The sequence below is a fragment of the Paramormyrops kingsleyae genome, chromosome 6 (genome assembly GCF_048594095.1).
Source record: "Paramormyrops kingsleyae isolate MSU_618 chromosome 6, PKINGS_0.4, whole genome shotgun sequence".
Classification (NCBI taxonomy): Eukaryota; Metazoa; Chordata; class Actinopteri; order Osteoglossiformes; family Mormyridae; genus Paramormyrops; species Paramormyrops kingsleyae.
In genome coordinates, this window is record NC_132802.1 from 20,013,766 (window position 1) to 20,036,257 (window position 22,492).

General features: G+C 50.0%; 1 protein-coding gene across 1 annotated transcript; it reads left to right on the plus strand.

Moving 5' to 3' along the window:
* The first annotated feature begins 814 nt into the window (after window positions 1-814).
* On the plus strand, window positions 815-20,837 carry LOC111840336 (histone deacetylase 7-like). Its single transcript, XM_072713212.1, is given in 24 exon segments — window positions 815-905; window positions 1,008-1,106; window positions 1,109-1,127; window positions 1,549-1,652; window positions 3,031-3,153; window positions 3,337-3,428; window positions 4,315-4,413; window positions 5,794-5,959; window positions 8,366-8,565; window positions 8,661-8,882; window positions 9,225-9,426; window positions 9,739-9,872; window positions 9,951-10,071; window positions 10,473-10,522; window positions 12,172-12,279; window positions 12,402-12,457; window positions 12,938-13,025; window positions 13,833-13,952; window positions 14,132-14,229; window positions 15,644-15,762; window positions 16,114-16,247; window positions 16,324-16,408; window positions 17,867-18,005; window positions 18,115-20,837. Coding segments are annotated over 24 exon segments (2,712 nt in total). The 3' UTR covers window positions 18,158-20,837.
* The last annotated feature ends 1,655 nt before the right edge of the window (window positions 20,838-22,492 follow it).

Consider the following 22,492-nt stretch of genomic DNA (forward strand, 5'->3'; position numbering starts at 1 on the left):
GGGCATCAGGAGAAGAGCCAGTGCAGTGAGTCTGGGGGGGGGGCATAAGGAGAAGAGCCAGTGCAGTGAGTCGGGGGGGGGGCATCAGGAGAAGAGCCAGTGCAGTGAGTCTGGGGGGGGGGCATAAGGAGAAGAACCAGTGCAGTGAGTCTGGGGGGGGGCATAAGGAGAAGAACCAGTGCAGTGAGTCTGGGGGGGGGGCATAAGGAGAAGAACCAGCGCAGTGAGTCTGGGGGGGGGCATAAGGAGAAGAACCAGCGCAGTGAGTCTGGGGGGGGGCACAAGGAGAAGAGCCAGCACAGTGAGTCTGGGGGGGGGGGGGGCATAAGGAGAACTGAATATCGCCTACCTGTCACTCCCCATGATTCCCATTGCAGCCCTTCTTTAAGTTACTCCTTAAACCAGGGGTGTCGAACTCTAGTCCTGGGGGGCCGGAGCCCTGTGTATCTTAGTTCTTTCTCTGTTCCACCACAAATGATTCAGCTCAAGAGCTGTGTGGTAATTAGCACAAGGAGTTGAATCAAGTGTGTTAAATGAGGGGAAACCCAAAAATATGCAGGGCTCTGGCCCCCCAGGGCTGGAGTTTGACACCCGTGCCTTAAACATAAAAGCCCCTTTACACTGATCTGCCTAATTTAATAACTGACTCAGGCAGTACATTTTTGGTGTGAATATTTGTTTTTGCCCCTTGTGAAAGAGTAATGTGCAGAGGTCCCAGCAACAGCCGGAATTACCAAACCCCCCCCCCCCCCCCGGGACACACATTCTCAGTGTGTCTCGCACACACCCACCATGCTGCCCTCCCCACCTACGCATGTTTGGGATCCCCGCCTGGGTGTGCTTCCGCTTCGAATCGCCCCTCAGCCCCTATGCTCACGCTTCCCGCTCTCCCAGACCCCATGAATGTACAGCATGTCCTCTATGACACCACATTTGGAATGGGGAGGCGGGCGGATATGTCAGGTGGACTCTCCTTATCCCTGATTGGGTGAGCCTTTGATTGACAGGCGCCGTGGCCAGTTCCGAGGTGAAGCAGAAGCTCCAAGAGGTGATCCTGAAGAAGCAGAAGCAGGCCGCTCTGGAGCGGACGAGCTCGAACCCCATCAGCACCCCCCTGTGGGATACCGGTGAGCCGGTTTGCGGAGCACAGCTCCTCCCGGACACAAATAAATTAACCTCAGCAAATGTTGCCTCCTCGATGACACAGGTCCTTATCCTGGGGGTGAGGATCTCTGTTCTTGTTTTTGATTAATTGCAGTCACGGTTGAAGGCATGACTAAAGTTCTGACTGGGCCATGTTCTCTTCATGTTTTTGTGTTTGATGTTCTCTGTGACCGAGAGCTTCTCTGAATGAGCTGACCACAACGCTGGCACACACATGCTAATGTCTAGCCTGCCTTGCCCTGTACCTCACCAGGGATCTGTCACCTGCCACGGTGGAACTGTCCCCAGGAAGGTCCCTGGAGCATACCAAAGACCCCCCCCCCCACACACACACACACACACGCACACACACTCTAACCCTGGCATGTCTCCCCTCCTACGCAGAGAGCTAGCCCCAGACCCGAACGTGCCCCCCCAGTCTCTGATAGTGCCCTCCCCTGGGCAGCCGCCCAGCGACCCTCCGGAGGAGCCTCAGCTCCGGCGTGCAGGTGAGCCCCCCCCCCCCCCGACCTTGTCAGACACCCCCTCAAAAACACTGCTGTACCATTCAGGTCTTCTCTCTAATCTGAAATAGCAGCAGCTCAATGGACAATGGGGTGCATTGTGACAGGAACATGGGTGTACGGCAGAGAGAGCGAGTGACAGTGAGGTGACGGAGCAGGCTGAGGCGTACAGCGGTGTGTGTGTGTTTGGGTTATGTATATATTATAACCAATTGTCCCCACAATGTGATTAGAAAGCTGTTATTGTGACATAGTGGGGAACATTTTGAGCCCTGGTGGGTACTCACTAGAAATGAGTAATCATGGTGAGTACTCATGAGCAAATGAGTAATCATGGTGGGTACTCATGAGCAAATGAGTAATCATGGTGGGTACTCACGAGGAAATGTGTAATCATGGTGGGTACTCATGAGCAAATGAGTAATCATGGTGGGTACTCACGAGGAAATGTGTAATCATGGTGGGTACTCACGAGCAAATGAGTCCATAGGAGAGCTGAGAGTGCAGAAATGCAACTAAGTGGGACCCCGGGTCGAGCCTGGGGTGGCGGGTTATGCCAGGCCCCCTATGAGCCACCAATCTAGTTCCCTGGAGTCCGGATCGCTGCTCTTGAAGTGGGAGCATTTTGGGGCTGGAAGTGGCCATGCTCAGGGTGTGGGGGGCCTGAGATCAGCTTCCCGCCTCTGTGGGAGGGGCACTGAGAGCCATCCCATAGGACTGACTGCTCCCCTGATGAGTGCTCGGGGGGCTTTTGGCTACCAGCTACAGGTCCCTCGGGGCTCTGCTCTAAACTAGGGTCACCACAGCGTCTGCCTCAGAGCCGCAGTGCTTGTGTAGGCGTCTGTCCCCGAGGCTGCTGGCGTGGACGTATGGCAACAGAGCAGAACGTCTCTCTTAGATGAGTCACATGAAGTTACAACATCGATCAGTTTATCTGAATAGATTCTTTATTCTCAGTGACTCTGCACTGGGGAAATGAAACCTATCCAATAACACCACTCCAGTTAACTGGGTCTAGAGGCAGGTACCGGGATTAGAACACGGGTAACGCAACCCATGCCTAACGGGAATAGCTCTGAAATGCGGTCAGATTCCCCTAAAGAGGATGTGTTCAGTGGATGTTCAGTGTCGTCAGCAGCGCCCACTGGTGGTGTGTGTGTGAATTGCGTGCACTGTACCTTTACACCTATTTCCCAATCAGACGCCTGTTATCGCGGGCCACGCTCTGCCACATCCTCCAGCTCCGCCGCTCTCGTTTGATCGGCTTCCTGTGTCCTGAGCGCGAGCAGTTAGCTGAGCAGGCGCCGTCACGGCAACCGCCTGAGTCACTGACGCTCCGCGGGGCCTTGTCTCTCTTCCGCAGCTTCCGAGCCGAACCTCAAGGTGAAGAACAAACTGAAGAACCACCTGAACACCCGGAAGAGCCCGCTGACCCGTAAGGAGAGTGCCCCGCCCAGCATCAAGCACCGTGTCCCAGAAACCTTAGGTATTCTTGCCCCCCCTAGTGGCCCATACCTGTCTGGTCCTCACTTCCCTCCCTATTTCTGTCAGCACGCACCCTCTCTCTCGTGCATGATGGTTCCCTGCGATTCCCGCCTGGCTGCGGTCGCAGCTGCACTCTGTTGTGTGTCTCCGTGGCGATTTGACACCCTGCCCCCTGTGCCCACAGACTCCTCCCCCAGCAGCAGCAGCACCCCTGTATCTGGCTGCAGCTCGCCCAATGACAGCCTACCCACTGAGAACGGCGCACTGCCCCACGAGGTGAGGTGCCCCCCCGCCGCCCTGCTCCTCCTCCCGCACCCCCCTGCACTGCCCCCCTCGAGTCCAGTCACGCTTTCAGCCCCGTAGCATCTTCAGAACTTGTTATGAAGTTGGCGTGTCCGTTGGGGCCCCGCCCACCTGCCTGCACTGTGTGATTGGCTCCTTCCTTAGGTACTAGCCCATACGATTGGATAATTAAACGCCGGGGTTGGGCTCGCCTCGTGCCAAGTGCAAACAGACAGGCCCTAATGGAGAGAGCAGGACGATGTCTCCTGGGGCTCCAGCCTCTGCTGGCTGGAAACGCTCCGATCAGCACGAAGCCTGTAGCTGCCCCCTGGCAGGATTTCTGTCTGTTCAGATTCATCTGGCCGTTTGCTCAGAGGGGATCCGGGGCTTTTTAATCACGGATATAACCATCACCTTTTTAAAACGCATCCATGTTTCTGCCCTGGGCTCTGGTGTCCATGACGCTGGAGAGCCTTCAGCTGGCCAGTGGCACAATATCAGCGGGACACGTGGAAGCTGCTTGGCAGTTGCTCTCTGTGGTTGTTGTTGTTTTACTTTTTAACTGAAGCATGCTGTGACCCCTTCCTTTCCCACACGGGGGTCAGCTTATTAACTTCCCATTCTGACCTCGTGCTCTGCTGCCTCCAAACCCAGGAGGATCTGCATCCTCACACTCTGACTCTCCTCTCGCTTCCTCTCATGCAGCACATCTCTGGCACCGTACTCGTTCGGCATCTTTTACTGTAGCACTTGCAAATTATTATTGAAACCGCTTATGAGTACCGAACTAACTCTTTATGTAAGTATTATATTCTTGTGTCCCCAGTGAGTACTGTATAAGTACTCAAGTACTCACTAAGTACTGTCTCTCTAAACCCAGAGGCTACTTCTCCCGGATCGTGAGTCCATTGCCCACTTCCCAGGGCAGAATCTTGCCACTCTTCCCACCATCACACTGGGACTCCCTGCCAGTGCCAAGGTAAGAGCAGAGACCCCTAGACCCAATGGGTGAACAGGGACCCCCCTCACTCCATGCCCCCATACGCAGTTCATAGGTTGAATGACTATTATATTTGGTAGGCAATGGAAGGCATTTGACTTCGACCTGGTCTTTTTGGGACCAGCAAATGGCAGCTCAGCCGTATAGTGCAGCTTAGTGAAACTCAGTGTAGTGTTTGCTGAGCGGGGATCACTGCGCTGATAATACGGCCTGTATTTGAATCCATATTTTTATGGTGTTCAGAAACCATGCGTGTAGTGTCTGTATCTCTGTGAAACAGGACTGAACAATATGCTCTAAAAATGATGATCTTTTCAGAGGTTTTCACAGTAATGATATTATTCATGATATTCTAAAATTCATATGTAGAATTTTAGATAAATTGTTTTACTAATAGTTATGGAGTTGTGTGTCAGGTATAATGATACATTTTTGCCAATAACAGACTCATCTCTTGATGAAATTTGTTTTAAAATAGTGCATTATAACTGCAAATTATGGAAGAAAACAAGTATTTTGGCTATACCACAATACTCATGATATTAAAATTGATAACAGTATGTATATTCATAATCATGTTACGGTATTTTATCGATATATATGGCCCAGCCTGACTATAAAATCACCAGTGACGTTTACCTTGTGACCGCTGTTCCTTTCTGCTGGTGCAGCATACATTATCCTGATTTTGAGACTTATTGACGCATCACTTCTCCTTGACACATCGCTTATCATTGACACATCACTTCTCCTTAACACATCACATAATTTTGCCGTTTTTCTGATCGTTGCCCCTTTGTAACTCTGTTGGTTTACTCTGTTGGTAAATTTTGCTTTGGAAAGTCACACATCAATGTGTTGACCGTCAGACCTGTTTTAGAGCTCAATAAGTATTACTAAATGACATTCAACCTCATGTGACTGGCTTTTGTAGCTGTTGGTAATTGTGATTTTTTTTTTTTTCCATGTGGTTTATTTTGCTGATCCCCTGTATGAACTTTTGTCTTTTTCTAAGCAGTAGGTCATATATACTGTGAGATCTATGGTTCATAGGCAGTGTATTTATGAACTCAATATAGTAAGAGGATAAATGTCTTTCATATCAGTCAAGCCATGTATGCAAAATGTGTTTCTATTTGAATGAGTGACAGACGCGTTAGAGCAGGTCTGATATAAAGACCAAATGAAATATGTGAGTACTTCCTCACCTCATCTCTCTTCCTCCCTGTCCCTCTGTTCTTTCTTTTCTCTTCTTCTGTCTGCCCCCTTCTCTCTCTCTCTTCTCTCTCTCTCCTCTCTCTCTCTCTCTCCCCCCCCCCCCCCCCCCCCTTTCCTTGCCCCCACCCCCACTCCCCACAGATACCTACAGACATGCCCTCCGTGAGCATTGGCCGGATACCTGTGCTGTCCGGGGCTCCTCAGGTGTACCTGGGCCTGAGTGACCAGACTGGCCCTCTGTCCCCGTGTCTGCAGCCAGTGCTCATCCTGGAGCCCAGTGGCCTTATGCGGGCCCCCCTGCTTACCGGTGAGAACCCTGATCTGGTTTATGGATCAGAACCCACACAGTGCAATCTAGAGACTGCAGCAAAGTTTTTTTTTTTTTGTTTCACTCATTTTATGGGTGCGTGTCTGTGAATTTTTAAATATATATATATATATATATATATATATATATATATATATATATATATATATATGTGTGTGTGTGTAAAAACACACACGCACTGCAGGACCTGCTTCTTCCTTGTTTCTCATTGATGAAGGGCTTCTTCCTTGCTTTATGGGACTTCAGTCCTGCTTCTAGGAGCCTGATACACACTGTCCTAGCAGTGCACTTCACACCTGCACTTAATGTCTCCCATTCCTTCTGAAGGTCACTTGATGTCATCCTCCGATTCATGAGAAACTGTCGGATAAGTTAACGGTCATCTCTGGCATTAGAATCTCGCTTTCTCCCTTTACATGGCTGGTTTCTGGTTGTTCCCAGTGTCTCCTGCTTTACCTCATTCTTATGTACTGCTGTCTTAGAAATTTTGAACCTCAGCGTAGGCTTCTGCCAGCAGAACCACAGTTAAACCCGGATTTAAAAGTGAAGATTTGTTTAAAAAAATAGAATGGTCTCTTAATTTTTTTCCATTTCTATTTCCATATTATACCATTTGTATATTCCATGCTACATACTAGTGATGTCACCATACAAGAGATTCAGTAACTGGTACCGGTGCCAGTGAAATTCCAGTACCTGGAAATGATACCCAGTTTGATACACCGGTAAAAAACAAAGCAATAAATCCCATATACCCCTTTTTAAGAAACATCTGAACATCACTAAAAACAGTGGAATGTAGCTTACAATTAATAAGTAAAAAGAAATGACTATTATTACAAAAAAGAAAGGTGGCATGTGGCCTTAAAGTATAAAAAAAAAAATACTGTGCTGAAAATACAATTAATCAACTTTTTTACGGCACAGCAGTACACTTGCAGGTCGTGAGTCAGTGAGTGAGTCAGTGAGTGAGTCAGTGAGTGAGTCAGTGAGTGAGTCAGTGAGTGAGTCAGTGAGTGAGTCAGTGAGTCATTGAGTGAGTCATTGAGTGAGTCATTGAGTCATTGAGTGAGTCATTGAGTGAGTCATTGAGTGAGTGAGTGAGTGAGTGAGTCAGTGAGTCAGTGAGTGGTAGGTATAGATTTACAACAAAAATAATGCTGATCAGGCTGCAAGTATGAAGTCCAGCGCTAGAATGTAGCCTTAAAATAAGAAAAGCACCTGACACAAGTGGAGGAACCGTACGAAACATCTAGCTCAAACTGTTACTGTACATAAAAATATCAACATAATCACGTCTCCAGTGGCAACAAGCTCAAAAACAAATGTAATGTAGGGCAATAACTTTGGGGAGGGGGGGGGGGATTTTGTCAAAAGGGTGCCAGGCTAAGCAAAATGTTTTTAATAAAACTGACCATAAAATCATCTATGGCAGCGCAAAAATGTCACAATAAAACATTTTTTATCCATAAAAGTAAGATTTTTAGAAATCTGTTTGTGATCAGCTAACATTTCTTGACTGTCGGGATATAAACCAGACCATGATTATGAATATAGTACAACTGGTACAAGAGTAATAAGCATTTTATTTCTGGTATGTCCTATTTTAAAAAATTATTTTTACATTGGGATCCGCTTGAGAGGTGGACTAGAACTCTTGTAGGCATATGTTACTCCCATGAAGGATTGCATCCTCGGTACCTACAGTACTGTAGAAAAATGGGTGCTTAATATGTGATTTAAGAATTTTACCATCAACTTGGTACGGTATTGCTTGCGTGCATCAAATACATAGATGTTTAAGAAATGTTTTCTCCCCCCACTTACAATTCAGTTGTCTCTCCAGGTGCTACTTTTTGACCTTAATTCTTATATTCTTATATTTATACATATGCCTCTTATGTAAATATGTCTGAGTCTTTAAGGGTAGATAGTTCTGTGCAGGCTGTCCTCTTCTAAAAGGAAATAATTCACGTGCTAATACTGCCACTTAGTGGTGAAAAGCTGCAACTCTTTTTTTCATGTTTGAAAAGCGCTTTTTCCTTCAGCAAACTCTTCAGTGACATTACGCAATCATGCATTTATCTGTATGCAGGTGTGTCTCCATTCGTCCCTGGTATTAATTTCTCATTATTTTATCTTGACTACCAGCATGCTACGATACCGCATTTATTGTTAGCTTACGTAAACATGCCCAGCATGGATGATTTTTAGTTGTGACGTTCAGTCCTTGCTTTCTCTGTTTATGTTGTGATGTATGAGGAGGGCCTTACATACGCCTTTAAGCTGTGTGAGGTTTACAGGCAGACTCATACCTGCAGAATGACTAAAAAGGAAAAACGCATCATTAGCTAAAAAACCGCCTTCTGTCTCTCTGTGGTCCAGTACCCAGCATGAGCCAGGTGCCCCTTCAGTTTGCCTCACAGCTGGACCATCTGAACCCCCTGGGCACCCACAAGCCCCTGGGTCGGACCCGCTCAGAGCCTCTGCCCCAGAGCCCGCGGGCCCTGCACGCCCACCTACTCCAGCAGCACCCCAACAGCCAGTTACTGGAGAGGCTGAAACTGCAGGCACACCTGGGAAAGGTAGCTGAGTGCAATGGGCCCCGGGCCCCGGGCCCCGGTTCACCAATTTTTAGGTGACCGGGCTCCGTTAATGCCCCCTTTGACCCGCTTCCCAGCAGATACCCAAACCCAGCGAGAAGCCGCGTCTCAAGCAGATCCCGTCAGAGGACATGGACTCGGAGGAGGTGGGGCCAGCTGGGGCCAGGGAGGTGCAGCAGGCCAAGGCACAGGTGGAGTCTCTGCGGGAGGCGGACACCCTCGGGGGGATGGAGGTGGCGTCTGCGGCGGAGGGCAAGGAGGAACAGATCAACCTGCAGCACACGGTCATGCTGAATCAGGTAGCGCCTGCTTCTCAGTCAGGCCGCATCTGCCTGATGAACACCTTCACTAAACCAGTGTTTCCCGACCCGGTCCTTGCGGACCCCCAGACAGTCCACGTTTTTGCTCCCTCCCAAGTCCAAAACATCTGGACTGGGTTGAGAAACGCTGCACTGAGTCACAGCGGGATTTTGGAAATGTCGAACTGACTCGGCAAAGATTTGTGTCGTCGATTGATTTTCATTTCCAACAGGGGGAGCCCTAGCCCTGCTTGCACCAAAGTCAGCTGGACGAAACGCTGTTATACACATCACCTCCTGGTGCAAACCCCCCCCATTCTTAAGTTTCTCTCCTCTGCGCAGTCGCTGCTTTGGGAGAAGCAGAAGCAGCTGCAGCAGATGCGGCGGCAGACGGCTCACATGGAGACGCTGGCGGTGCCCGTGATGCCCGGCGTCATCCACCGGCCCCTGTCCCGCACGCAGTCCTCCCCCGCCTCCACCTCGCTGACCGCACCCCTCCCAGCGGCCACCCCCGACACATCCAGCAAGCCACGCTTCACCACAGGTGAGCAGTGGATGCAGTGTGGACTTCCTGGCCGTCTACACTGGCTGCGGGGGGGGGGGGGGGGGGATTGCTTGCTTCCTTCCTTCTGGGCTTTTCAGGCATATAGTCTGATAATGGAACTCTGCGCCCCCCCCCCCCCCCACACCTTAATATGTTAAAAAATTATGTGAGGAGGAATGAGTTGGTACAAGATTCAAGGGTCACTGCCACACAAATCACTCATGTCTGCCTTATTATTCTGTGTGTGCGTGTGCGTGTGTGTGTGTGTGTGTGTGCGTGTGTGTGTGTGTGTGTGTGTGTGTGTGCGCGCAGGCCTGGTGTACGACTCCCAGATGCTGAAACACCAGTGTACCTGCGGGGATAACAGCAGGCATCCAGAGCACGCTGGGCGGATCCAGAGCATATGGTCCCGGCTGCTGGAGCGAGGGCTCCGGAACCAGTGCGAGGTATCTGCAGGCGCCGGGTTCCCGTCTTTCGGTTGGCCTGGGGGAGGCTTCGCTGACCTTTGCCCTCCCGACCCACAGAGCATCCGCGGCAGAAAGGCGACTCTGGAGGAGCTGCAGTCGGTGCACAGCGAGCGCCATGTCCTGCTGTATGGCACCAACCCGCTGAACCAGCTCAAGCTGGACAGCCGCAAGCTCAGCGGTGCGTGTCTGTGCACGGTCACATGCGCGCACTCATGAGTGCGTACACACACACACACACACACACACATACAAGATTCCTTTATCACTTACATATTTATAGTACAACTCGTGAATGTGCATGAATATGAAAAATACAGGTTGTATACAGTGTGCATATATTTGTTTTAAATAATAGTATACCTTACTATACAGTGTGCAAATATTTAAAATACAGTAGGCTTTATGACACTGTAGGGACATTCGGTGGTAAATACAAACCTGCTCTTTCACACCCATGCACACTAACACACAGACACACACACACACACACACACACACACACAAAACCTGTTTATCTACATTGCATGATCTGAGTCACATAACAACAATACCCTCCCCCCACCACTCTCTGATCTCCAGGAATCCTGTCCCAGAGGATGTTCGTGGTCCTACCATGCAGGGGTGTTGGGGTGAGTGACAGGCTGAACATCGACCTTGCACCGCTCCCAGGAAAATGTGGCTTCAAGACAGCCTGAGCATAGAAAGCTGTGGATGTGTCTCATTGCACTCATACATACTCAGTAGTGCTTAGTGAGAATTTGTATGTCCGGTTTTAAGGCCGAGAAACTGTTGCGTAGAAATTTAATCTGCCTGGTGAGTTTTGCAACCAGCCTTCTGCTATTTTCTTAAATTTGAATCTGGAAAGTTCTGACAGGCCTGCAGACATTACAGCCTGTCAGAGCACATAACAGCTGATCACAGAAGCTCTCTTACGTGCCCAGAGCTCCCGCTCTTCATGTGTATATGCGCTTCGTCACCGGAGAACATAAGCAGCAGATGGCTGCCAGTCGACTCTCCACCTTGGTCAGCACTGACACAAACCTGATCCTCAAATACATTTTAAAAAGATTAAACCTGTAGCTTCACTAGAAGAACAAAGCTATAGATAATTGCGGACTAAATTTATATGCATGTTTTTTGGGTGGGTGCAGTTCTCTATCGCGCATACTAACTTTTCCAGCTGAGCAGGAGAGCTCCTTGCTCTCCTATGCGTGATTTTTGGGTTGGTGCAGTTCTCTATCACCCCTAGTGGTAGCATGTAGTATTGGAGGACTGAGGGAGGCTTTGACAATCTGTGAGAACTGTGGTGGCGGAAATGATGGGGGAGGCCCAGAGGGCTGAACTGGCAGCAGTACAGGAGACTGCTTGGTACAGCGGGACCAATTATCAGGGCCCGATCACCGCTGGATCCTGGTCACGTGACCAGGAAAAACCATTGGGGTGACAGTGATAAGACATTCCGAGGGAATTCTGGCCCCCACTGCGGCAGACCGCAAGAAATGTGAGTTTCGAGCAATGAAAAGGAAAAAAAAAATGGGCAGAGTCACACCAGCTGCCTGGTTCTGCCTGTAAAGAATGAACCAAAGCTGCCTTTGATTCAGCCTGATCTTTAGTTTCCACATGAGATGCAGGCCATCTTTCATATCCACATCTCTCGCATGAATGTCAGCGATTTCGGCAGAGCTGGGTGCGAACCGGCTGCCCCCCAGGCTTACAGGATGCCCAGCGCGCGTCCTGCTAAGAGCATTGTGCCATTTTGTTGCACTGTTGATGTTTGTTGTTGGGGATGACGCCTTGCCGATTCAGGTCTCTAGAGGCGATGCTGACCTGGGAGATGTGGCTCGAAAAAGCGGAACGATCCCAGGAGGACGTTCCTGGTTTGGCTGCGTAGCGGCTCCTCTGTGCGATAAATCACTGCAATAAATTAGCACAGAGCGACTGTCTGGCGTCTCGCACATGCTGACTTTTCCCGACTGAGCAGGAGGGCTCCTCGCTAGCCTGGGAGCCGTGGAGCTCACTTGGCTGATCTTCTGAGCGTTCCAGCGTAGTTCTGTCTTTGTTCATGTGACCCTTGGCTTCTTGGAACCACATTTTCTCCAATTGTCATGGCTATTCTCACTTAGCACCTAACATATTGCACACATGAGTATATCTAAACGTCAAATGGAAAGGTCTCAGGTACTTATCCCTTGGGTGATACGCCATTCATTTTACCTGCAGTTCTGCCGTGCATTTTCTGTCTGTCTTGTTTTGTGACTGTCACCTGACTGATGGGCAGGTGGATAACGACACCATCTGGAATGAAATGCACACCTCGACGGCATCTCGCATGGCGGCTGGAAGCGTGACTGAGCTGGCCTTCAAGGTGGCCAAGGGAGAGCTGAAGGTGGGCAGGCTGGCGGATTGGGGGGGGGGACCAAAACGAGAGGGCATGGAAACAATGGCAGGGTTGGGGACCCCTGTAAGTGCGAGAGCACGCTGACCTGTGTGCTGCGTCTCCCTCCCCAGAACGGCTTTGCGGTGGTGCGGCCCCCAGGACACCATGCTGACCCTTCCAGCCCCATGTGAGTCTGCCTCTCATCTACAGGGGGCCCCCTAGGGCCTCAAGGTGGTGCCCCCAGGTACACCTCAAAGACAAAGCCAGCGTGTGTTTGCGTGCGTGTTCGTGTGTGTGTGTGTGTGTGGGTGTGTTTGTGTGACACATCTGTGTGAGTGACCCCCCCCAAACCCGTTCGGAGCTGCAGTGTCAGCAGCAGACGTCTCCCATCAGAATATTTATGGGACTATCTTGGCATCCCCCTTGTGTTGATATACAACCAACTTCTCGTCTTTTCATTGTCATGATGAACCCCCTCCTCAACCTCCAACCCCCAAGTCTTTGCAGAGCAGGGTTACGTCTGATCCTCACGTGGACTCTGACCCCGCCCCCTTTGCAGGCCAGTTACCTCTGATCCTCACGTGGACTCTGACCCCGCCCCCTTTGCAGGCCAGTTACCTCTGATCCTCATGTAGATTCATTGACCACGCCCCCTTTGTTTCTCCAGGGGATTCTGCTACTTTAACTCCGTGGCCATCGCGTCCAGGCAGCTCCAGCAGAAGCTAAGCGTCAGTAAGATCCTCATCGTGGACTGGGTGAGCATCGCCTGACTGTTGGGCGCCAGGGCTGCTCTGGCTTCTCTATGCTGCCCTGACGCTTCATCTGAGGCACTTACCCATCGCATGTTATTTCATCTGCCTTCTGCAGGTTGTTCCATTTGGGAAATTAAGACTTTTCTTCATTTTAAATGCCACATAGCATATGAACTATCTAAACAATTTGAATTTTAATTCATTATCTGCCTGCCTCCCTCCATCCTGCCCCCTCTCTCCCTCCTGCCCCCTGTGTCCCTTTCTACCTCCCTTCCTCCCTCCTGCCCCCTGTGTCCCTGTCTGCCTCCCTCTCTCCCTCCTGCCCCCTGTGTCCCTGTCTGCCTCCCTCTCTCCCTCCTGCCCCCTGTGTATCTGTCTGCCTCCCTCTCTCCCTCCTGCCCCCTGTGTATCTGTCTGCCTCCCTCTCTCCCTCCTGCCCCCCTGTGTCCCTGTCTGCCTCCCTCCTGCCCCCTGTGTCCCTGTCTGCCTCCCTCTCTCCCTCCTGCCCCCTGTGTCCCTGTCTGCCTCCCTCTCTCCCTCCTGCCCCCTGTGTCCCTGTCTGCCTCCCTCTCTCCCTCCTGCCCCCTGTGTCCCTGTCTGCCTCCCTCCTGCCCCCTGTGTCCCTGTCTGCCTCCCTCTCTCCCTCCTGCCCCCTGTGTCCCTGTCTGCCTCCCTCCTGCCCACCTGTGTCCCTGTCTGCCTCCCTCTCTCCCTCCTGCCCCCTGTGTCCCTGTCTGCCTCCCTCTCTCCCTCCTGCCCCCTGTGTCCCTGTCTGCCTGCTGACACATTATTTTGTACATGTGACCCCAGGACGTTCACCATGGCAATGGTACCCAGGAGGTGTTCTACAGAGACCCCAGCGTGCTCTATATCTCACTGCACCGCTATGATGATGGCAACTTTTTCCCTGGCAGCGGGGGGCCGAATGAGGTGAGGATCAGTGTAACGAGGCGGGAGTCTGTATCTGTCTGTCTGCCTGTATCTGTCTGCCTGTATCTGTCTGCCTGTATCTGTCTGCCTGTATCTGTCTGCCTGTATCTGTCTGTCTGTTTGGCAGACCCATGTCCCCGGTCGGTAATGAACACATTACCATGTCTGTTCCGTTGTAGGTGGGCTCTGACGCTGGTGAGGGCTTCAACGTTAATGTCGCGTGGACAGGAGGCCTGGACCCCCCTATGGGTGATGCGGAGTATCTGGCTGCTTTCAGGTAACAGGCCGCTCCCTCTAGCGGTCACATTCAGGCCCATGACCCACAATGCATTTCAGGTGTCCCTTGCATGTCAAACAGTAATAATGATGAAACTGGCGACAGACCTGAGTGCTGGTGGCTGGAGGCTGTGCCTTTGCCCTGCCCCCAGAAACCGGGGGGTCCTGCTTGCACATCACGAGCTGCCAGACAAACACTTACACACACACACAGACACCGACACACACACACACTTTTTGTTGTTAAATCGCCACTTCCACAGCGCATTAATTGTGAGCGCTCATTGGCTTTAATTAACTTTAATGCTTTCTGTCAGCATTCTGGCGGGCTGCCAGGCAAACGGCTGCCGTTTGCTGTGATAGGAGAGGACTGTGGTGGCAGCGAGCTGGGTGGCCTCAGGGTTTTAAAAGCACAATGACGCAAAGATTTATGGTTGCGAGCTCCCCACCCCAGACTCCGGGGCGCCACACACTACCGCCTCCCCCCTGTGCCCCTGCCCCCCACCCCCCCTTGCCACCTGAAGCTGGCATCCTTAATCTGACCCCTGTTACCTATCGATTCATGACGTGCGGGCATGATCATGAAGCTCTTCCTTGCGTTGCTGGGTCACTCCAGCGTGTCAGAGGGTGGACGTTTGGACATGTTGCAGTTTCGCCTACTTGGACGTGGTGTGTCACTGGTGCTCTAAGGACAGGTTCACACACTTTTGGTTTACAGTGACGCACCTATACTCTCAGCACAATGTCTTACGCGGCCCCTAGTGGGAACTCATTTCTCGTTTGGTCCATTCAGAACGTTAACCATTATATATGTGCTGCCCCCCCTCCCTCCCTCCCTCCCACATAGGACATTGTCCCATTAGAGTGTGGTATGGGATGTTTTATTGGTCTTCAGAAGAGGTGGGGTTGGTTTATGGGGGAATTCAGGGGCATAGGAGTGAGGCTTGGTGGAGGGGGGATGATTCGTAGGTTAGGGGAATCCAAAAGCATGAAAATGATCCCAAATGGATCCCAGATGGCGGCTGTCAGTGACGTGAGAAGAGCGACCGGCTCCGAATGGGAAACAGATGGCGGGTGGGCGGCAGCTTTGAAAGTGCCCGGGGGGTGGGGGTGCGGGAGGGAGGAGGGGGGTTCAGACCCCCACCACCTACCCCATGTCTCTCCATCGTTTCTGTGTCCTCAGCATTCTCTGTTTCTCCATCGCGAACATCACAACACGTGTCATAGGAATCCCATGGGGCTGGTGTAACGCACTGCCCATGACATCACCACTTCTATGGATTCCCAGAAGTCATTGAGAAATTTGCTCCCGTCATGAGGGGGGTTGGGGGGGGGGGGGGCACAGCTTCCCCACACACTGGTGAATGGCTTCTGATTTCGGTCGCGGCTCACCCCCTCCCCCCTTGCCTCTTCAGGACCGTGGTGATGCCCATCGCACAGGAGTTCTCACCTGACGTGGTCCTGGTCTCCTCTGGGTTTGATGCAGCTGAGGGACACCCAGCACCACTGGGGGGCTACAAAGTGTCGGCCAAATGTGAGTGCATGGAGAGCCGGGGAGGGTGGGGGGAATGGCTGGGACTCTGAACTGCTTGTGGGCACTGCTGGCAGCACAGTACGCAGCACTGGCAGGTTCCTTTGAAGTGATAGCTCTGATTGGCAGTGGGTAGAATGCAGTGAGCTCGGGTGCACAGTACGCAGCACTGGCAGGTTCCCTTAAAGTGATAGCTCTGATTGGCAGTGGGTAGAATGCTGTGAGCTCAGGTGCAGCCACTCTGTTGGCTTAGCTGGCAGACATCTTGTGCAGTGCTGTAGGTATTCCCAGTGTCATGTGACTGTGGGGCGCTGGATTTTCCTTGCCTGCCCTCACTGTGTCCCCATGCTGCAGGTTTTGGCTTTTTGACGCAACAGCTGATGCAGCTGGCTGGGGGCAGGCTGGTGCTGGCACTGGAAGGAGGGCACGACCTCACGGCCATCTGCGACGCATCCGAGGCCTGCGTCAGTGCCCTGCTGGGCATGGAGGTAAGTGGGAGGGGCAGCGTCGCAGATGTGTCCGCAGCCATGTAAAGACGCCTGTAATCGCCGGCCTCTCCCCCAGGTGGAGCCGCTGCCGGAGGACGTGCTGCGGAAACAGCCGTGCCCCAATGCAGTGCGCTCACTGCAGAAGGTGCTGCAAGTCCACAGTGAGTGTCCATGTGCAGGATCCTACCGGCCTTTCTTTAGCAGTTACATGTATAAAGGCAAAGTCAATCTACACTGGAACTGCCCCCAACCCCTCAAACCAATTGCCCTGCACATTCAGGTCTGCACATGTCACCAAACCTAATGAATTTATGTTCCCTGCACGGGGAGTATGTGTCATTTTGGGAACGGTCCACTGAAGCAGATACTTTCTTGATAAGACACTAACTCAAAAAGTATTTGATGGATCTTATTCAGACTTTGCAGACACGTTATATGAGTGAACCACTGGAACTCAAATTTGGAGACAAATCGCCTCTAAACTGAAGCAATGTTGCTTAGTGACAGGAAAGGGAAGGGCGACTGTAGAAGACACTTGACCTGGTGAACAGGATACCACTGTTTGATCTTATTACTCTGTTTACTCTATTTCACCTTTAATCGATCATATAACTTCTTCATGAAAGCATTATTTGGATGGAAATCTGTAGCTGATGTCATTTTGAGATAAAATGTTTCAAAATTGAAGCAGCAGTGCTGGCTGGCAGCAGAGGAAGCCTGATAGTGAAGTTGGTGGTAATGCAGTGTTAAGACACTGTAGGGCAGTATGCTTATGCCTGTGGTTTAAAATGGGAAAAACAGCTTATGCTTTCATGTTTATCTTGTTAGCTGTTGATAACTACCAAATATACAAAAGAACTTCTGACTTTGAGTACCCTGATCTTAAAATGTCCTCCCACGCCTATTATACAAATTCAGCTGGAAATCCCTGGGATTTTCTGAAGCTGAAAATGGGGATGTGTGAATTTCACATTTCCTTTTCAATTCAGGTAAACAGAAATTCTGTAGCCAGTACACGTCAGTGTAAGTCTGTCAGGCCGGAGTGCTACCTCACCACTGGCGTGCTGTTACGCCAAGTTAATTAGTGCCTGTCTGCAGTTTTTTTATATATATATATATATATATATAAAACATTGATGATGGATCCGCTGCCAATCCGTCTGCCTCCTGTCGCCTTCCTGCCTCTGATTAACTTCAAACACTCTTCAGGTCTAGGCACCACCCTACAACCTCACCCCCCACCCCGGCCTAAGTCCTATTTTCACCCCAGTACTTTGTTCATTAAAAAAAATTTGCAAAGCCGCAAGAATTTGCAGCTGCTCTTTCTGAGAAGGTGTACAGAGCACGTCCTACGCAGTCGCTGTGCCCTGGCTGGTCCAGCACCAAGGACGGTGTGTCCACAGTGGGGGTCTGACCCTCCCTCCCTTCTGTCAGTGTTTGGACCTGGATTCCGTCCTGTGTACCTAACCCCCCCTAAATGCTCTGCTCTCCTGTCTGTTTCAGTTCCAAGTCCAGCTGCTCCGACACAGCTGTCACAAACACACAGAGCATCTCTGCCATAAACCTCTGGGGGTCTCCCCGGCAAAGCTGTATACTTTAACCCCTCTCTTCTCCCCCAGGTCAGTACTGGCAGTCTGTGAAGCGTGTCGCCCACACTGTGGAGATGTCCTTCCTGGATGCCCAGAAACATGACTGTGAGGAGGTGGACACAGTCAACGCCCTGGCCTGTCTCTCTGTCGGCGTCCTCGCCAATAAGAGGTAGCTCCGTCTCTGCAGAAGCCTTGTCCAATTAGGTCATGTGACCTGCAGTCATTCAAATGGCACCATCAACTCTAATCAGTCTCTGTCTCTGACTGTCCCAACATAGTCTCCCTGATGAACCCATGGAACATGATGAGGACTCCATGTAGAGGCTGCTGCCCTTTCTCCTTCGACACGCCCTCCTGTTGGGGCTCCGCCCCGCCCCCTTCTCTGAGCTCTGGTACAGCTGTGCGACTGAAACCTCAGGTGCATCTGCTCGCATCACTTCTCTTGGACCTCGCGCCTTAATGGGATTGTGAGGTCAGCGGTGGCCAAGGATTCCATAAAATCTTAAGGCAAAACTGATCATAACTGCAAAAGAAACTGCTGGGTTGGGGGGCGGGGGCATGAGGCTCTGTGAGTTTGAACACTGTCCCTCTAATCGGAAGGTTGTCGGTCCAAATCCCAGGGCCACCAGAATTTAAATGACACGCATTTCTTAAGAGTGTAACCCAGTAACAGGCCAGTTCTCCATATGAAACGCCTGCCTTTCCCAGAAGAATGGACTCCTTTTGTTTAATAGGTGCCACACGCAGCCTTAGCCACCCCCCACCCCACCTTATTCAGCCCTCTGTATATTTATATATGCACGCCTGTGAACATCAAGTGTCTCAGAGATCTGAGATCCTGTGTAAAGGTCCCCGGCCTCAGGTGCCCCCCCGGCCTCAGGTGCCCCCTGGCAGTGACACGGCCTGCCTCTCTCCTTCATACCTGCTCACTGTGGATGGTTCCCCCCCCCCCTTTCCACTGACTGTCTTAATATTCATATTATTTAACCACTAAAGAAGCCAATGGAGGGACCGTTGCTCCATGGGGATTTCAAATTTTATTTTTTATTTTTTTTGAGATTTTTGCACTGTGCATTCCTTAATGTGAACTATGAAGCATTTCCATCCTCTGGGCAACCAGAACTTTTATACTGAAACGCAGATTGAAGCAAAAAGAGCTGTTTTAATTTAATTCCATTTCATGAGTCGCCTCTCATGCTCTACAACTAATGTTCACGTCTTAAAGGGGCCGCCACACTTGAAGGTGTAAGCTTGGCGGCTTCTCGTGGCATTTTCCTAAGGACAGATTGCAGTGCTGGTCAGCAGGAAGACCAGAGGCTCTGGTGTCCATTCTGCTGTGCTCCACCAGTCTCGTCACACTTTATTCTGCCATTACCGTGCCTTGCCTCCTGTTGCCTTGGTGATGCCTTCTTGCTCAGTCTTTACCTCTGAGCCACATGCTAAAGGTTTTTCCTTGGAACACTGTACTGGCTCATAACTATTTACTGCCTTCTGCCATTGGTAGTTGTGTCTTAAAGCGACGGTGTAGACTTTCGACAAAGTAATGCACTTACTGGGGTTGTCCACAAGACAAAGATCTTACGTTTAATGCAGTTGCATTAGATTGTGCGTTCGCAGGTTTAGTCAGTTTATCTCTTTCAAGGTCATTCCACTTTTTAAAATTGAATCAAATTAAAAGAGGCCGGTGTTTGACGGCCTGTTAGCCTGTGGGTAGATACTGGCTGCGCAGTGTATTTGATACTCAAAGTTCAGCGACGCTTACTTTTAAAGAACAACAAGTTGATTGAAGTTATATACAGAAGTTGGGCCGAGTTTCCAAATGAAGTCTGTCTTGAAGTTCTGGTCCAGGACCAGTTGTTTCCGAAAAGGCAGGTGAAGCAATAGCGTATTTTAAAATGAAGCATTGTTTTGTCGGTGCTTCATAGCATGTATGTAGGACAGTATGCAGAGAGACTATTAATAACTTTGGTGTCATGTTTGCTCAGATCCATGTTGCAGTTCTGTGTCAGGACCATGGCAAATATTAACCATAAACAACCAAAAAGCTATGATGTCACCACACCAGCAAATGCTCCATTCATCTCTCACATTCTAGCCATGGAAATATGTGATTGTACTGAAGCTTTACATTCTCTTTTTATACTTTGGACAGAAACTAACTGGAAGGATGTACTATAACTCGATTGTAGCCTTACCACCACCTATGCGGCCTTTCGTGAATTCGCCGCTGCTCAAAACGGGGTCCAGTGGTAGCAGCAGTCAGCGGTATAACAGCCGTGACGCGTTTGCTCATCGGCTGAGTCGAGGCGTTGACCTGCAAGCCATCTGTCTGTGCATGGAGGAGAAAACACTCTGTGGCAGGGCAGACATGCTCACCTGGGCTTGCTGGTGCGTGGGGCCACTTTGTTTCGAATTAAATAAGGACCATGGGCAGCATTCTGCCTGCTAGATCCCACTTTTTGTAAAATTGTTGTACGATAGAACACAAAAAGTTAGTCATTATTAATTATGAGAGTTATAATCGGCCAGAACTAACAGAGACACTGTATCTCTTTTCCGCCCTGCCAGCTGGGTTCCTTTGAGAGCAGTGATTTGTCTCTTTGTAGTTGTTTATATGTATGTTCTGTTTTTGTTCTGATTAGTTTCTTTGTGTTGTTGTTAATGAATTAGCAACATAATCATTACCTCTCCAATGTAGACTTCCCAAGGCCAATGGTCTCTGTCCTAATTCTCTGAATTCCGCCTCTTAAGTTGTTTTTATTATCGATGCTGTAAATAGCTATGAAGACCAAAATCCCTCACCAGTGTGCCTTTTGTAGGAACAGCCATTATTAACTGGAGCATCAAACAAAAATGGCAAAAAAGTCATTGAATTGTTCCCCATACTGTTTTATTACTGTCTGTTTTCACCTCTGTCGTCTTTGTGTACAGAAAAGAATGTCTATTTTGTACTGTTTTTCTCTTCTTTATTAAAAGGGAAACATCTGTTTGCCCAATTTGTCTTGTATTGTAAATTTGTTTGCTTTTACATTGTTTCCTCACAAGTATCATTTGGTTACTGGATTGGACTTGATTGGGCAGGTAAACCCTGAATTGTAAGGCCAACGTACTTAATCATCATATCAGGTAATTTGTCTGACACTACACGAGTTGCTAATGCAGGCATGGTGAAGAAGGTAATGGGTGTTGGTGTGCCTGCAGTTTACCACACAGACCTACAGTAAATCATAAAATCAGAAGCTCCTCCCATCGCCAGACTCCACACGAAATCCTGCAGGATCTCCGCCCTCATGCCTGACTGGGATGTATCATAACGACGATTCATGCATCCAGCTCTGGTGCACCATAGTTGCACCATGAAAGTTCTCTTAACTCTCCTGCTTGAAGTACAGGCACTCCTCTACTTACGAACGTTCAACTTACGAACTTTCAGACATATGAACGAAGAGGACTAATTCCAAATTGTGTTCATTGGGCTCCAGTTTCCTGTCTGCAACATCAATTTTTTTTCCGCCTAGTACGACTTCTGGCCGCTACTCCCGCCGCGCAGCAGCGTAGCGTGCGTACTCCCAGCATCCTAGTTCTTAGTACTTCCATATATACCCTAAAATGATGTTGAATAATGGCTTACGAACATTTCAAGTTACGAACGGCCGTTCGGAATGTATCTCATTCGTAAGTAGAGGAGCATCTGTAATCTGTATCTATTGCGTCCATCCCCTTTAATATAAATGCTGATCAAACAAAAGTGATTTAAAACTGTTTAGTTTGTGTTCTGGGGGGGTTTTAAAGCTGTTTTACTTTATTTACTTAAAGGATTTCTGGTCACGTGTGCCCTGTGATTGTTTGTTGCCCCATCCTCGGTTGTTCCCTGTCTTGCACCCATGGCCTCTGGGAATGGGTCTGGACCCTCGTCAAACCCTGAATACAACCAGTGCAGAGGGTGGATGGATGGATGGATGGATGGATTTCTGGTTGATAGAGGCTTTGGAGGAAAATGACCTGAGGCTGCGAGTTGAAGGTGTTTCCGGAGAGGGAGTGCCTCCCTTCTGCATTCCATCCGCACCAGCAATAAATATTTTGAAGCCCTTAACATAAAACTAAGCCTTTACATTTGCAATTAAAAGCATCTTTGGTCTGGCTCAGCAGACACGTCGGCTTAATGAAGCAATTTGGGATGTCTGGCGCGGAAAGCAGCCTGTGATGCCGCCCCGAGACGCCGCTGTGGAGGAGGGGGCGGGGGGAGCTGAAGCAACGGGAGGTTCAGTCAATCTGAGGGGGGTTGAAAATGCTTTAGATCAGTGCTTCCCAATCCAGTCCTTGGGGACCCACAGACTGAGGGTCCACATTTTTGTTCCATCCCAGCGGACTGTCTGGCTGGGAGCCAAGAGGGAGCAAAAACATAGACCGACTGTGGGTCTCTGAGGACCGGGTTGAGGAAACACCACCTTAGATGTTGACTGAGTCCTTACCACCATGTCCAGTCTGTAGTCCTATGTAAACAAAAGCCAGATTACAGCCAGTTTTACAGTGACCCAAAGTGTATCTTGGGAGGGGGGGGGGGGGTTATGGTGATTGATTTAATGTTGAAATTAAAGAACAGTCTTTAATAGTGACTGCACTACATCAGCTTCTAAAGCCAGTTGATTTATTTGT